Source organism: Triplophysa rosa, linkage group LG15 (genome assembly GCF_024868665.1).
Source record: "Triplophysa rosa linkage group LG15, Trosa_1v2, whole genome shotgun sequence".
NCBI classification, from domain to species: Eukaryota; Metazoa; Chordata; class Actinopteri; order Cypriniformes; family Nemacheilidae; genus Triplophysa; species Triplophysa rosa.
The window spans coordinates 24,228,360-24,241,909 of record NC_079904.1 but is presented as its reverse complement, the minus strand read 5'-3'; the positions used below and the strand labels follow the sequence as shown (position 1 = coordinate 24,241,909).

At 40.8% G+C, this 13,550-nt stretch overlaps 1 protein-coding gene across 1 annotated transcript; it reads left to right on the top strand.

Moving 5' to 3' along the window:
• tmem200a (transmembrane protein 200A) lies at positions 1-8,254 on the top strand. The gene is made up of 2 exons (XM_057353605.1): positions 1-553; positions 6,306-8,254. Exon 2 carries the CDS (start codon positions 6,324-6,326, stop codon positions 7,779-7,781), a length of 1,458 nt encoding a protein of 485 aa, XP_057209588.1. The 5' UTR covers positions 1-553; positions 6,306-6,323; the 3' UTR covers positions 7,782-8,254.
• The last annotated feature ends 5,296 nt before the right edge of the window (positions 8,255-13,550 follow it).

The window sequence follows — 13,550 nt, the reverse complement described above, 5'->3', positions numbered from 1 at the left end:
TCGCTCCTCGGTGTCGAGACCAATGCATCTGAGGAGATCCTTTACAAAAACACGGCATTTATTATTTACTGGGGTAAAACATCCACATTTACTGACGTGTGATCAGATATCTGAGGGGAATAACGGAAACATCTCATCTGACATTATGGATTTAAAGACGAGGAAATATGTTCACCTCAAGAAGCTCGACTGTCAGGATTAGCGAAAGAAAGAAAGTGAAAAGAAAAAAGCTTCGACGTATTGTCGTTAAGAGCGCGTTTTTGGGGAAGACTTGTTAAGTTTGTGTGAAGGAAAACTCCGTGGACGCGCTCCGGGTTGATATGGAGAGGATGCGCGCGCTCGGGGGAAGTTTATTTCTCCAGATGTCCAAACAAAAAACCTCTCTTTGGCTGGATTATGACATGACGACTCAAAGCATTTTATGAAGTAAAGTATTTATGAAAGGATCCGCTACAGTAAAGCGGGAATACGCGAATGAGAGAGCGAGAGAGAGCGCTGTGCGAGCGCGCGCGCGCGCGTAATGGACACGTAAAATCAGGATTTCAGTACACAGGTGTGTATTTATCTCAACTTGTCATCATACAGGTTTATATCTTAATCTGTAAGAATACAGGTGTGTATTGATCTTAAACAGGTGTAAGGTTTATTACAGACACAGAAAGTAAGTAAGTTATATATTCATCGCTTGGTGAGGGATCGTTTTGTTTTGGAATAACGTTGATATCATCACACAAGATGTGTTTTGCTTTGTTAAAGGTCACATTCTCTCCATCAAACAGACACAGAGCTCACAAGGCGAGCACTGGAGAACATAATGATCGATATGTTCGGACTTATTATTTCTGACTCCAGCTGACAAACCTCCCAGAAACCCCCCACCCACACATACCCCCCAGAAACACCCCCACTCACGCAGACACACCACTCAGACAGCATCCCATTGACCTGTGTCTTCAAAAGAAGATGATCGTGGGGGTAGTAGTCTTATATATTCATGCCTCTTAGTCACCATAAAGACTATCTCTCTCCGCAGCGATTCTTATACAGAAGAACATAGGGATGCACGGTAAATTATCGGCCATATCGGTATCGCCCGGCTCCACAGGCCCGGTTCCACAGGGGGGCCAGGGTGGGCTTTGACCACCTTATCAGAAGCGTTGCCCACCATGTCTCCACCCAGAGCAATTGAGAGAGAGGATCCGTGAACCGCGGCTTTATCTCTCAGCAACCCTGCGTCATATTCCTGCACAGGTCCTGTTTGATAAACCCGCACCCGCAGTAATTAAAACAACACCCAACCCGACATCCGACAGCAGCATTGAATTAATTCCGTTCCCGACCCTACCCGTTTGACAAACATCCCGCGACCCGAACCGCACCTGCATTACATCTACGTGATAAAACCATTTATTTTCTCATGCAACAAGTAACAAAATATTAGGTTAATGCATTTTTAAACGTGTAGTAACTCAACATGGCAGAGTTTCGGGAGAGACAACCAAGAGTGAATCCACTAAAATATTGTTAGCTAATAGTAGCTAGCTATTCTATATTTGATTAGTGATTTATGAAATGTGTTTTGATTTATTCAAAATGTGTTAAAAATAGCCTATATTGTTAATGTGATATTAACACTAGTTTCCGTTACCTTTTTCTGTAAAATTATACCAAAGCCGCTAAAGGCTAATCTGCCATCAAGGCTAAATAAAGCTGAATGCAGAAAAGAGACCTGGAGCGTGATGAGCTAAAACGTTTATGTAAATTGTGATAATGTCCTCATGCAGCTGGCTGCTGTCCATCAGTTGCACGCGATTGGCTACAGTGCTCAACGCTGCGATTAGAAATCAGCTCTTCAGGCAGAGTTTGAAGACAAATAAGCACAGGAATGTGTAAAAGCGTATCTGCTAAGGTTCCGCCCGTGCGTATTATGTCCCGAACCGGCGAACCCCAAATGACACATGAATAATTATTACACCCGTTACATCAAATATTAGCGGTTCACCCGACGGGTGATGGTTTTGACACCATTCCGCCGAACAATGCTTCATGAGAAAACGTTTTTTAACTTTTAGCTCATGAAGAAGCAATGGACTGACATAGATGAGTTTGTGACAGAATTCTCTAAAATGAGCAGAAAGTTAATGTTGTGAATATTATAGTGATGTGAATAGTTCTTTTTTATGTTTTCATCAAATCTAAAGTTACTAAATTGTAAAATGTAAAATAAATGTAAAAAAAATGTAGGCTAAATATATACATAAGAATGTAAAAATAAAATACACAATATTAATACGTAAGAATTATTCAAAAAGCTAAATAGTTATTTTGTAAATGGTTCGTTTATAATAAATATTTTGGGGCAAAAAATATAAATTTAGTTGCCCCCCCTCCGCCCACCTGGAAAATCCCTTGGCCCACCTTTCATCTCATATCTGGAGCCGGGCCTGGTGTGAAGTAGGCTTGGTACATTTCTTTCAGGGGAATAAGAGAACTAATGGTTACCTTGTTTCTGCAGTCAAGGTTTTCAAATAAAAACAGTTGTCCGCATTTTGCCTTTTGTTTCAGTATTAGGGAATTTTATATAAATATTTAGATACTGTACATCAGCCAATGTATTGGTTATCGGCTTCCAGTGTTAAAGAATTATCAGTTATTATTATCGGCCAAAATGTACATAATTGGTGCATCCCTAGAACATATAACACAATAAACTGAAGGATAAGTTGAATGGTAAAATGTTCAAATCACACACAGTTTCTGTGTTTATTGTATTGTAAATTCTGTAGAAATATATACATTCCACTGCAAACACACAGAGGAGAGAGACAGAATGACACATGGACAGTGACATGAATATAAATTCAGCATGTGACAGAGAGAGATGCCGTCTGTCACCTCCACTGTGTTCTGAATCAGCGAGTGTGTGACAAACTTCTGTCAGAAGAGAAGAGCGTGAGATTTCACCAGAAACTGTTAGTCGGTGTGTGATATCCTCTTCTACTCTCGCTTTAAATGATCAGAAGATGATGACATGAGGAAATGCGAATGCACTGCATGTTGCTTTGGATAAAAGTGAAATAAACTCTCCATGATAGAGACGTTCAGTCATCTGTGAGAGACACATTGTTCATACACAGACTCTTCATCGCACTTCAAGTGTTCTTTAGAGGTGTTTCATTTAAAGACAGACGGCAGCACAATGTGTGCTTTTGTTCTAATGTTTGTTTATATAATCACCACCTCCTCATTTATCCTGACGCTTCCAACTCTTTCACATGATCACAGCTTTGTTGTCTTCCACTGGACGATTACACTTCTCGACTTGTGTTTTTTCAGCATGCACTCACTCTTTTGGATTTTGAAAACAAACATTGAGTTGAGGTCAGCTAAATGTCCATCTGTATGTGAACATATAGTGTTGATAAAACTGTCATATGATGCTAACAAGGATACTAAGAGTCAATGCTTAAAACTGAGTGGAAAACCAAAGATAAACTGTTTAAAAAGAATTGTTAAAGGGGTCATATGACAGGGCTAAAGCGAATATTATGGTTTGTTTTAGATGTGATGTCGTGTGTCTACAGGATTTAAGGTTGATAAACGCTGTATTTTCCACACACCGTGCATGTTTGTATCTCCTCTTTGCTCCGCCTCTCTGAAACACACAGATGTTTAACAAAACTCATGGCTCTGAAAAGCGAGGTGTGCTGTGATTGGCCAGTTCAGGCAGGTCTGGGTGAGCATTCGCTTTTACATAGAATGCATCTTTTGTTCCCACACTTTCATTTGTGCCATTTTACGTGTCATTATAGTGTCATTTCTAATACATGCATGGGCAACTTATAACTAGGGTTGGGAATCGTTTCAATTTTATCGATTCCGATTCCAATTCTGATTCTGCTTATCGATTTCGATTCTTATCGATTCCCAGTTTCGATTCCACAGTTGAAGTAAAACATTCAGATATCAACCTGTATGGTCATTTAGCCTGCTTATTGACTTGTTTGCAAAATATATATATATATATTTATGAGCACCGTTTTGTGTATATTTACACATAGAAACACACCTTTTCTGATTTATTACAATTTGTATTATCATAGTTGAACTACATCATGGTTAAACTGCAGTTACTATAATGCAACTACGGTTCATTTGTGATTCCTTTGCTTTAATGCAAATTCTATAGCTAAACTATGCTTACTATAGTAAAAAATATGCATAAAGCATGTACTTTTCTGAAAATATGCACACAGAAATTGATAAGAGGAATTCAAATTTTAATCTCAAGTATCCGATTCCTATTCCTTTCGATTCCGATCCGATTCCTAGCCTTTCGATTCCGATTCCAAATTGGAATTGATTTTCGATTCCCAACCCTACTTATAACACACCAAAGTACGTATTCGCACCATATGACCCCTTTAATAAACAAAATGAGATTTTCCCTCTCTCCTTCTCTAATGCTGATTTATGTGCATTTGATGCATCTGTGAATTTCACTAAAATCTCATCAATAGTAAACAGTCACTTTGACTTAACAGAATGTGTAAATATATAAAGTGACATTTATTAAGTTATTGTGCTTTAGTGTATGTATCACATCTGTGATGTTTCATGAATCATTAGCTTTCATGTGACATATTATCTTGGTTTTTTTACTTAAAATAACTAATAATGCATTAATCTTCTTAATGTAGATCGTGATTAGGAAAATAAATGATTCCCATTTCATCGGACACACGCGCCTGGACGGAAGATAACTTCTGACCTGTCTCTGTTTATCGGTCTGGCTAGCGGCTAGTAGTACAACTATTTATATTTAATTTAATTTATATAAATATTGATTTATTTACATTCTTGGTCCAGTTCTCGGTTTTAGTAAACTATTAACTACGACTTTTGCTTAGTTAACTCTTAATTTGTTGCTTATTAATAGTTAGTAAGGTAGTTGTTAGGTTTAGGTATTGGGTAGGATTAGGAATGTAGAATATGGTCATGCAGAATATGTGCTTTATAAGTGCTTATAAACAGCCAATATGCTAATAATAGGCATGCTAATAAGCAACTAGCTAATAGTGAGAATTGGTCCTTATACTAAAGTGTTACCACATTTTTTACTGTATAATAATTATATTAAATAATCGATTTGTTGGATTTGTCTTATGTTGATTTTATTAAATAAAATTAGTTGAATGGGTCCAGTAGTTGGGTCGCATTTAAAGAACCCGTATGCTACATTGACATCTAGTGGTTGAGCTTGGTATCGCAGTCTAAATTCAAAATATTAGAGAGACAAGTTCAGTCAAGTTTCTTTTGCTTGTAATCAGAAATAATCTACAGGCACTCTTGCTCTTTTGTTTGCGAATGTGTACCGGAAGTTAAGTGCAGTCCACGAACGCACGCATGCGCAGTAACGTTTGTTTATGTTGTTGCTTTGAAACCGTCTGTATTCGTTGTAGTAAATATTTATCATGCATTATTACATGACTGCTGACAGAAGTGGATTTGTCTGCTGTCTAGTTGTTAACACTGGACTTACTTGAACTGGTTTTATTACACGGTGCAGATCCACATTTACATCTTGACATGTTGGTGATGTCTAAATTAACCAAGAAAGTTTATAAATCATTTTAACCACTCATCAAAAATCATATAAACACTCACTGAAAATTATAAGCAAATAAAAAAACTTACAGTGTAATAAAGTGCAAAAATATTAAAGATCTCAGATAAAATAGTGAAATGTTTAAACCGCTTAGACTTTTTGTCAGTTTTGACATTGTTGTGGACAGAAGTGTAGAGCGTTTCAGCAGATTTATAACAAGCAGCTTTAAGCGTCTCATTTTTTGTCAAACAGTTTTCTGTCCAAACTCTTAAAGGTGCTGTGTCTTGTTTATGGGCTGTTCCACTTGACTGATGTACTTTAGTGTTTCTGTGCAGAATTTCAGAGGGTAATATAATATATTCATTCAGAGAAACAGTGATGGAAACAGATAAAGCCTTTCAGCTGTGTGTTGTTGTTTTGTTTTATTGAGTCAGGGTTTTGTTAGTGTACTTTATAATTATCCACAGCAATCTTGACTTGAATATCTTTCTGCTGAATAAAGAAAAGGGAAGTCAAATAATGCTGAAATGTAAACGGATAACACAGAGACACAAAATGAGTCATCTGGAAAATGTTTTTCCAAAACAAAGTGTTTATCCTCAGTTTATTTGACCTCTAATGTGTACAGAGGGATGAGAGAAAGAACAAGATTGTGAAAGCTCCAGCTAACGTATACATGTGTTTGTTTGTCTTGCAGGCTTTTATCGGCACAGCGATGATTGCCACTGGCGGCGTGATCACGGGACTGGCTGCATTGAAGAGACAAGACTCCTCTCGTTCTCAGTTTCATCTGTCCACTCCGAGCCCCGCGCCTGCAGCCCAGAAGAAAGCCTGTAAGCGTAAACCTCGATCAGATGTGGTGGTGGTGAGAGGGAAGATCCGGCTGCACTCGGCTTCAGGATTCTTCCTGGTTTTGGGAGTACTGATTCTCATGGCAGGCATTGCCATGGCCGTTTTAGGATACTGGCCTCACAAAGACCACCTGAAGGCACCCGAAAACAAGGTCTACACCAACCATACTCAAGTGGAGAGAGAACAGGTGGGCTCTCTGGCACAGTTCTTCGAACAACACCTGCATTCGGAGAAGATGAAAATGTTGGGTCCGTTCACCATGGGAATCGGGATTTTCATCTTCATCTGCGCCAATGCCATCCTACACGAGAACAGAGATCGCGAGACAAAGATTATCCACATGAGGGACATGTACTCCACCGTCATAGACATTCACAGCCTGAGGATCAAAGAGCAGAAGTGTGCCAACGGGGCATACGGGGGTCCCTGCGGGGACACGGAGATCCGTTCGTTCGCTCAGGACAGTCAGTTTGCCTCGCGGCTCGCAGCTAACACGCTGATGTCCTTTTCTCACAGGACCAACTCGGCTGAAGACGAGGAAGGTTTGATGAGCGAGGCTAAAGGAGGGTTAAACCTGCTGTCGCCCACCTACAAGAACCGCTCTGAATCCATATTCGGGTTCCAGTCTGAAAGCGGCCGTCAGTGTGGCAGTGCGCTGAGGAAATGCCAGACGCGCTCCATCGTCTCCTCCTCCATCAGCGCCTTCACGCTGCCCGTCATCAAACTCAACAACTGCGTCATCGATGAGCCTGACATCGACAGCATCACGGAGGAACTGGAGCTGAACAGGGACGTCTCCGGACCTCAGTCTATGAAATCATTAACGGTCCCCGTTCCTGATATCGCCAAAGCTTTCAAACCACCCGGCGCCCATCTGCTCCGGAGCAACTCCGCCACAGAATCTCACGGCTCGGCGTCTTCACATTGCTCGCTGTCACCCGGATCCACCAGCGGTAGATTCCTGTCACCCGGAGCGGCCCGTAAAGGCTTCGGCTCCAACAGCTCGCTCCACATGTTCTCGGCTCATTCCAAATCGCTGGATTTAGAGCGAGGGCCCGCGATGCTCACCGTGCAGCCCGAGCAGAGGAAACACCCCAGCTGGCCTCGACTGGACCGCAGCAACAGTAAAGGATACACTAAACTAGAGAACAGAGAGGACCCCATGGACAGACTCATAGTGCCCCCGGTGGCCGTGAAGAGGGATTACACGAAAAAAGAGAAGCTTCTTATGATCTCCAGATCTCACAATAACTTGAGTTCTGAGCACGATGAGTTTATGAGCAACAGTCTGAAGAGAGGCACCTCCGAGACCAGATTTTAACATGTGAAGAGTTTAACGGCTGCGGACGCTGACTGCTTTACACGTGAGCGTGTGCGTTTCTTTATGAAATGACTATGTGAACACACTGATAAAAATCATGAACAATTTCAGAATCATGAAAAGTAAGCAGTGATGATGAACAGAAGTACTGGTGCATAGCAACGATTCAAGAGCAGATTGATGAAACCTGTTTAAATGTGTTTGTATTGTGTTTGTTCACATTCAGACAGGAGCAGTTATCTGTTCTGAGTTCAGTTGGTGTGTCGTTTTACTACAGAGACTAGAAATTATTTATTGTTTAATAGACACAGTTGATATTTTTGAAGACGACCTTTCAATGTTTAATTGAGCTGTTTCTCAGAATAAACACAAACTTTACACATAATGTTGTCCTGCTTCACATTCGTACCATACACATTGTTAAAAACAGTTTGATATTAAACGCATATTTCACTCACACTCGTTGTTTTTGTCCTGTAAATGACACATTGACAGGTGCTGTTAGTATAAATTGTTATTGTAAGATAAAAGTCTTTTGTGTGAACAATCTCTTAATGGGTTTGAATCACAATTGTCTGTTATTCGCCGTAACAGAAGAGAGATGCAGTGTCGCTGTGAGAATGTAAATTCTGTTCCCAGTCAGAGAAGATCACATCTGGAAGAATTCACTCCATCCGGTTTCCACGGAGATGAAAGAACGCTCTCTATATAATGCAGCAGATGGGTTCATATAAGAACAGCATCTATGTGTTATTACTGGATGCTAATGAGTGTATTTGTGACGTTATAGATGTTCTTTTCCTCACTCAATACTCCCTGTGCTGTCCTTCATATTCACCGTTTGGATGTAAAACACCTTCAGGACACTTTGAGTGTAGCTCAAGGAAGAAGAATGAAGAATGCTTTACAACATTTCACAGAGCTCATGGACTCACAGCATTATTCGGTTATTAAATCAATGTGGTTCTTTTTCTAAGAAAAAACAACAAATAAATCTATGATTGAGTGTAAAACATCTTCAAAAACGAAAGTACATTTTTATAATAACATTAAAAACAAATTTGTCCAGTCACATACACATACAGATGCTTTCATCCAGAGAGGACTGAGAGTAGTGCTTTTATTTTGTACAGTCTACTGTATATCATCATGTGTTTACAGTCAAACACAACAACAAACAATATCATATTTATTGTTCTCATAAGCATAATGTGTCATGAAAAGATGCTGAATGACTATTGTCTTCATTAACATTCCTTTGAAGTCATCCTTTGACGTGTCTAACAGCGATGCTGGGAATTGAAATATTGAGAGAAGGACCTTTGATTGTGTGAGTGTTTCATTCAGGTCCCGTGTTACAGAGTTTACAGAATCTCACCATAGCAACTGAAGAACCCCTGAGACTAACCCAAGTGACGTCACACGCACACACACACCTCACAATAAAAACACCTGCTGTGATGATCAACCTGAGACATCATCATCATCATCACCCATATTCATAAATGAACTTGTGCTGTCCTGTTCAAATAATCCAGCATATGTTCACTCATAACTCAACGGTTGCTTTGTCCATCTTTTACCCCATCATGAGTTAAAAACAACCAATCACTTTTAACACACGAAAACAACACCGCACTTGAAGAAATACACAAACTCCTGATTGAGTCCAGCTGTTATTCATCAAAATGATGTGACCAACTAAATGAAAACAGAACAATGCATGAGTCAGAATTCATATACTGTAATAATAATCAAATCCTCTCAATACAAACGAACACCAAACCAATCACACTACAGAAACTTATCATACCAACTATTGTGTCTCTTTTCACTTATCTATTTCAACGTCTCTTTATTACTTCTATAGTTCAATGAAATGAAATAGAATTGAAACAGTAATGCAAGACAGTGTGTTGTAAGGGTGTGCACTCACAGCTTTACTTCTTTACTGTTCTTTCATCTTTGATGAGGTTTGGGGTATGAGTCAAATCTTTTCAGCGAATCATTTGCTAATATGATGTGCGGTCTCCGCCACGCTCCCTCCCGCTGAACAGCTCTCTCTCTTGAACACTAACACGACACTCTTTGCTCCACACTGACCTCCTGCTTAGACAGCGTATGCCCCCTTACATCCAGGCCATCTCGTGCATACCCTTCTGCCCCCTGGTTAGTTCTCCGTGATGTTCTCCGTGAGCATCGCACCACGCTCAGGTCTGCTGAGAGAAAGTGGCGCAAAGCTAAAGATCCAACAGGGGCGTTGCTCGACCTAAAGCGGGGCACAGGCCCCATTACTCTGTCTAAAACACCTGCTGTGTGCAACACAGTGCACTATACCATCTTCCCTTGCTCGAACCACTATTCCTACAGTGCAACAATACTGCGGGGAGGTAAACATTACGTATTTAAAAATATGAAAGTATCTACAACATACAAACATGAACTTTATTAACAACCACTGTAGGAAATAATGAAAGCAGAGAGAATTCTCTTCTTGCACATCTGCATTCATTACACAATGATAACTATCAATAATGACATCTTTTCAAGAATTTACAACTACAGTATTTCAAGAAACCAGCCATTTTGTGGCTCCAACTAATATAAAGAACATATTTTATCTTAAAAAACATATATTCTGGTTTCGCATCAAAGATTTTTACATTTTTTTACCAGCTGTACTGAATGAAACTGCACTGCCTGTAATAGCACAAAGTTATCTCAGCCATAGGTACTGACAACTTCTTATGTAATGTCCTAAACTAGAGCTAGTAAATGAAATATTAATTTCATCTGAAGCAACAATGCAGTTTTACAGACTTGACCAAGGTTTTCCTGAGACATTTTCCATTAATGTCTGAGACCTGACGGGCTGGGGATGTGTTTATCAAGTCTCACCTCCCTCAAACTCATCATGTCCTTTCTGCTTCCATCTCCCTGCTTTACAGCAACACATTCTGATGTCCATACGCACAGGGACTATGAATGATCGAGTCAAAATAAGATCATGGATATTATTTAGAAACTTACTTTAGTTTCGTCATGTTTTCATAGCGTACGTCAGTCGCAGCTGTGTGCTGCAGTTGTTGGGAGGAAACACACAGACGCACACGGACATGGATTTCAGCGAGATTGTGTTTTCGGACCAGTTAAAGTGCGCCACTTCGTCACTTTTACAAGAGTGAATTAGGTTACTACGTTGCATAGAGATCCGTTTTTGCCGCTGTTATCAATGTAAATGATTACACTGACAAATAAACAAAATGAATGTACAGTATACTAGGGCACCGCAGATTTAAATGATGTGGCACGTGCCCCAGTAAAGGGGTCTAGCGATGCCCCTGGATCCTACTGACCTCAGTCTCTATCAGTCTCTCCTCTCTTCTTTCTCTGCTGATGTCTCCTCTGCTACCACTCTAAAATCAACAACTCGCCTGACTCTCGTACACTCTAAAACCTTCTCTGCTCATAACTCAGTTGATGATTTTGCATCTTTCTTCGTAAAGAAAACGACCACCATCAGCAGTCAGTTCTCTACACCGCCGCCTCTTGGTCAAGCCCAAACCCCCGACACATGCTCGCTCCCCTCTTTCTCCCTCTTATTAAGATCATGTCTTCGAACCACCCAACGACCTGCCCGCTTGATCCCATCCCCACTCATCTTCTCCAGGCCATCTCTCCATCAGTTGGTCCAGCTCTGACCCACATTATCAACTCGTCTCTCACCACTGGTACATTTCCCGCAGTCTTCAAAGAGGCCGTATAGAGAATGTGAAGCTGACGTCACGCCCCATGTTGCATGTTGCGGTGGCGCCACTGTTGTGAATTCAATCCCCTTACTTCTTTTCTTTGGGTCAACACTACCCTCCCCACAATTCTAGGTTCACCATATTCCTATATTTCCATTAAATATTAATGCTGCACTACAATACCCATAGTGCTTTGCACCATGTCTATAAATAGGCCTCATTTCCTGCTATTGTTCTTTGAATTGGTGATGTGGGGGTGCTAGAGCTGAAGCAACCTGTCCTTTAAGGATGTGTAATGTAAATTTGGATTATTATTTGTATTTGTGTATATTACTAATGTCAATAGTATTTATACTTACTTTTGAATTGTTTTGTTGATTGTATTTACCTATATGGGTTGTTTGGTTGTATGTGTTCCTAAATTTTATTATATTGATTTGTAGTGACATCAAACCATCCTGTCAAACCTATGTCCATGTTTTCATCTTCTGCTGACCTCCTTGACTGTCGTGTCTACATGTGATTGCCTGTTGAAGATTATTTGTGCATCTGCAACTGATCCGGTCTTGCATATCAAATTGATGAAAATACAATAAAGAAGAGAAAAGGAGGTGTTTCTCTCCTGTGTTTTTAATGGAACACGCCACAGAGTCCTACATATTCTGAACTGTGGATACACATAACATCAAATATCCAACAGCCGCCATCTTGGGAGGATAATACTCCACTGCTATTATTGTTTTGATATGTACCATTACTTGTTTTGTTTGATATATGGAGAAATCGAAAGTGAAATTACCATGGGCTTTCCCTGAATGACTCTGCGTAATGCTATTGCAGTTTTTTAACACAGCAAGACCGACCTACCATAGTTATATTTCCTAATCAAACAAAAACGAAACACTGCATTGAACGCACTAGCAGCCATCCTCCCAAGATGGCGCAACACTAGTGTGACATCGATTAACAAGCTTTATTACCCCACTACTGAAGAAACCCACTCATAATCCTGCACTGTTAAATAACTACAGACCGGTATCTCTCCTCACCTTCATTGCCAAAACTCTTGAGCGTGTTGTATGTAACCAGCTCTCCTCCTTTCTCACGCAGAACAACCTCCTGGACAGCAACCAGTCAGGTTTCAAGAGCGGTCATTCCACTGAGACTGCGATGCTCTCTGTCATTGAAGCCCTGAGACTGGCAAGAGCCGCCTCTAATTCATCTGTACTTATCCTACTGGATCTGTCTGCTGCCTTTGACACCATTAACCACCACATCCTCCTGTCGACCCTCAAGGCTATGGGTGTCTCTGGAGTGGTGCTACAATGGTTCAGGTCTTACCTCACAGGTAGGTCATTTAGAGTATCCTGGAGAGGAGAGGTCTCTGAGTCCCAACAACTCGACACAGGGGTGCCTCAGGGCTCAGTGCTTGGGCCGTTGCTCTTTTCTGTATACATGACATCCCTTGGCTCTGTCATTCAGAAACATGGCTTTTCCTATCACTGCTATGCGGATGATACACAACTCCACCTGTCATTTCAGCCTGACGATCCGACTGTTTCTGCACGCATTTCAGCATGCCTAGCCGACATCTAGCTCTGGATGAAGGACCATCACCTGCAGCTGAACCTTGCTAAAACAGAACTGCTTGTAATCCCGGCCAACACAAAGAGTCATCACAACTTCTCCATTCAACTGGACTCATCAACCATCACATCTTCCAGAACGGCCAGAAACCTGGGAGTGGTGATCGACGATCAGCTTAACTTCACTGATCAAGTTAACAGCACCACTCGGTCCTGTAGATTCATCCTCTACAATATTAGGAAAATTAGACCTTTCCTATCCGAGCATGCTACGCAAGTCCTAGTCCAGGCTCTTGTTCTGTCCAGACTGGACTACTGCAATGCGCTACTGGCTGGACTTCCAGCTTGCACAACAAAACCTCTACAGATGATCCAGAATGCGGCGGCAAGAGTGGTCTTCAATGAACCAAAGAGAGCACACGTCACTCCTCTCT

Bases quoted from the DNA above. Each gene is read 5' to 3' on its own strand.
- tmem200a (XM_057353605.1), top strand. From the start codon at position 6,324: ATGATTGCCACTGGCGGCGTGATCACGGGACTGGCTGCATTGAAGAGA.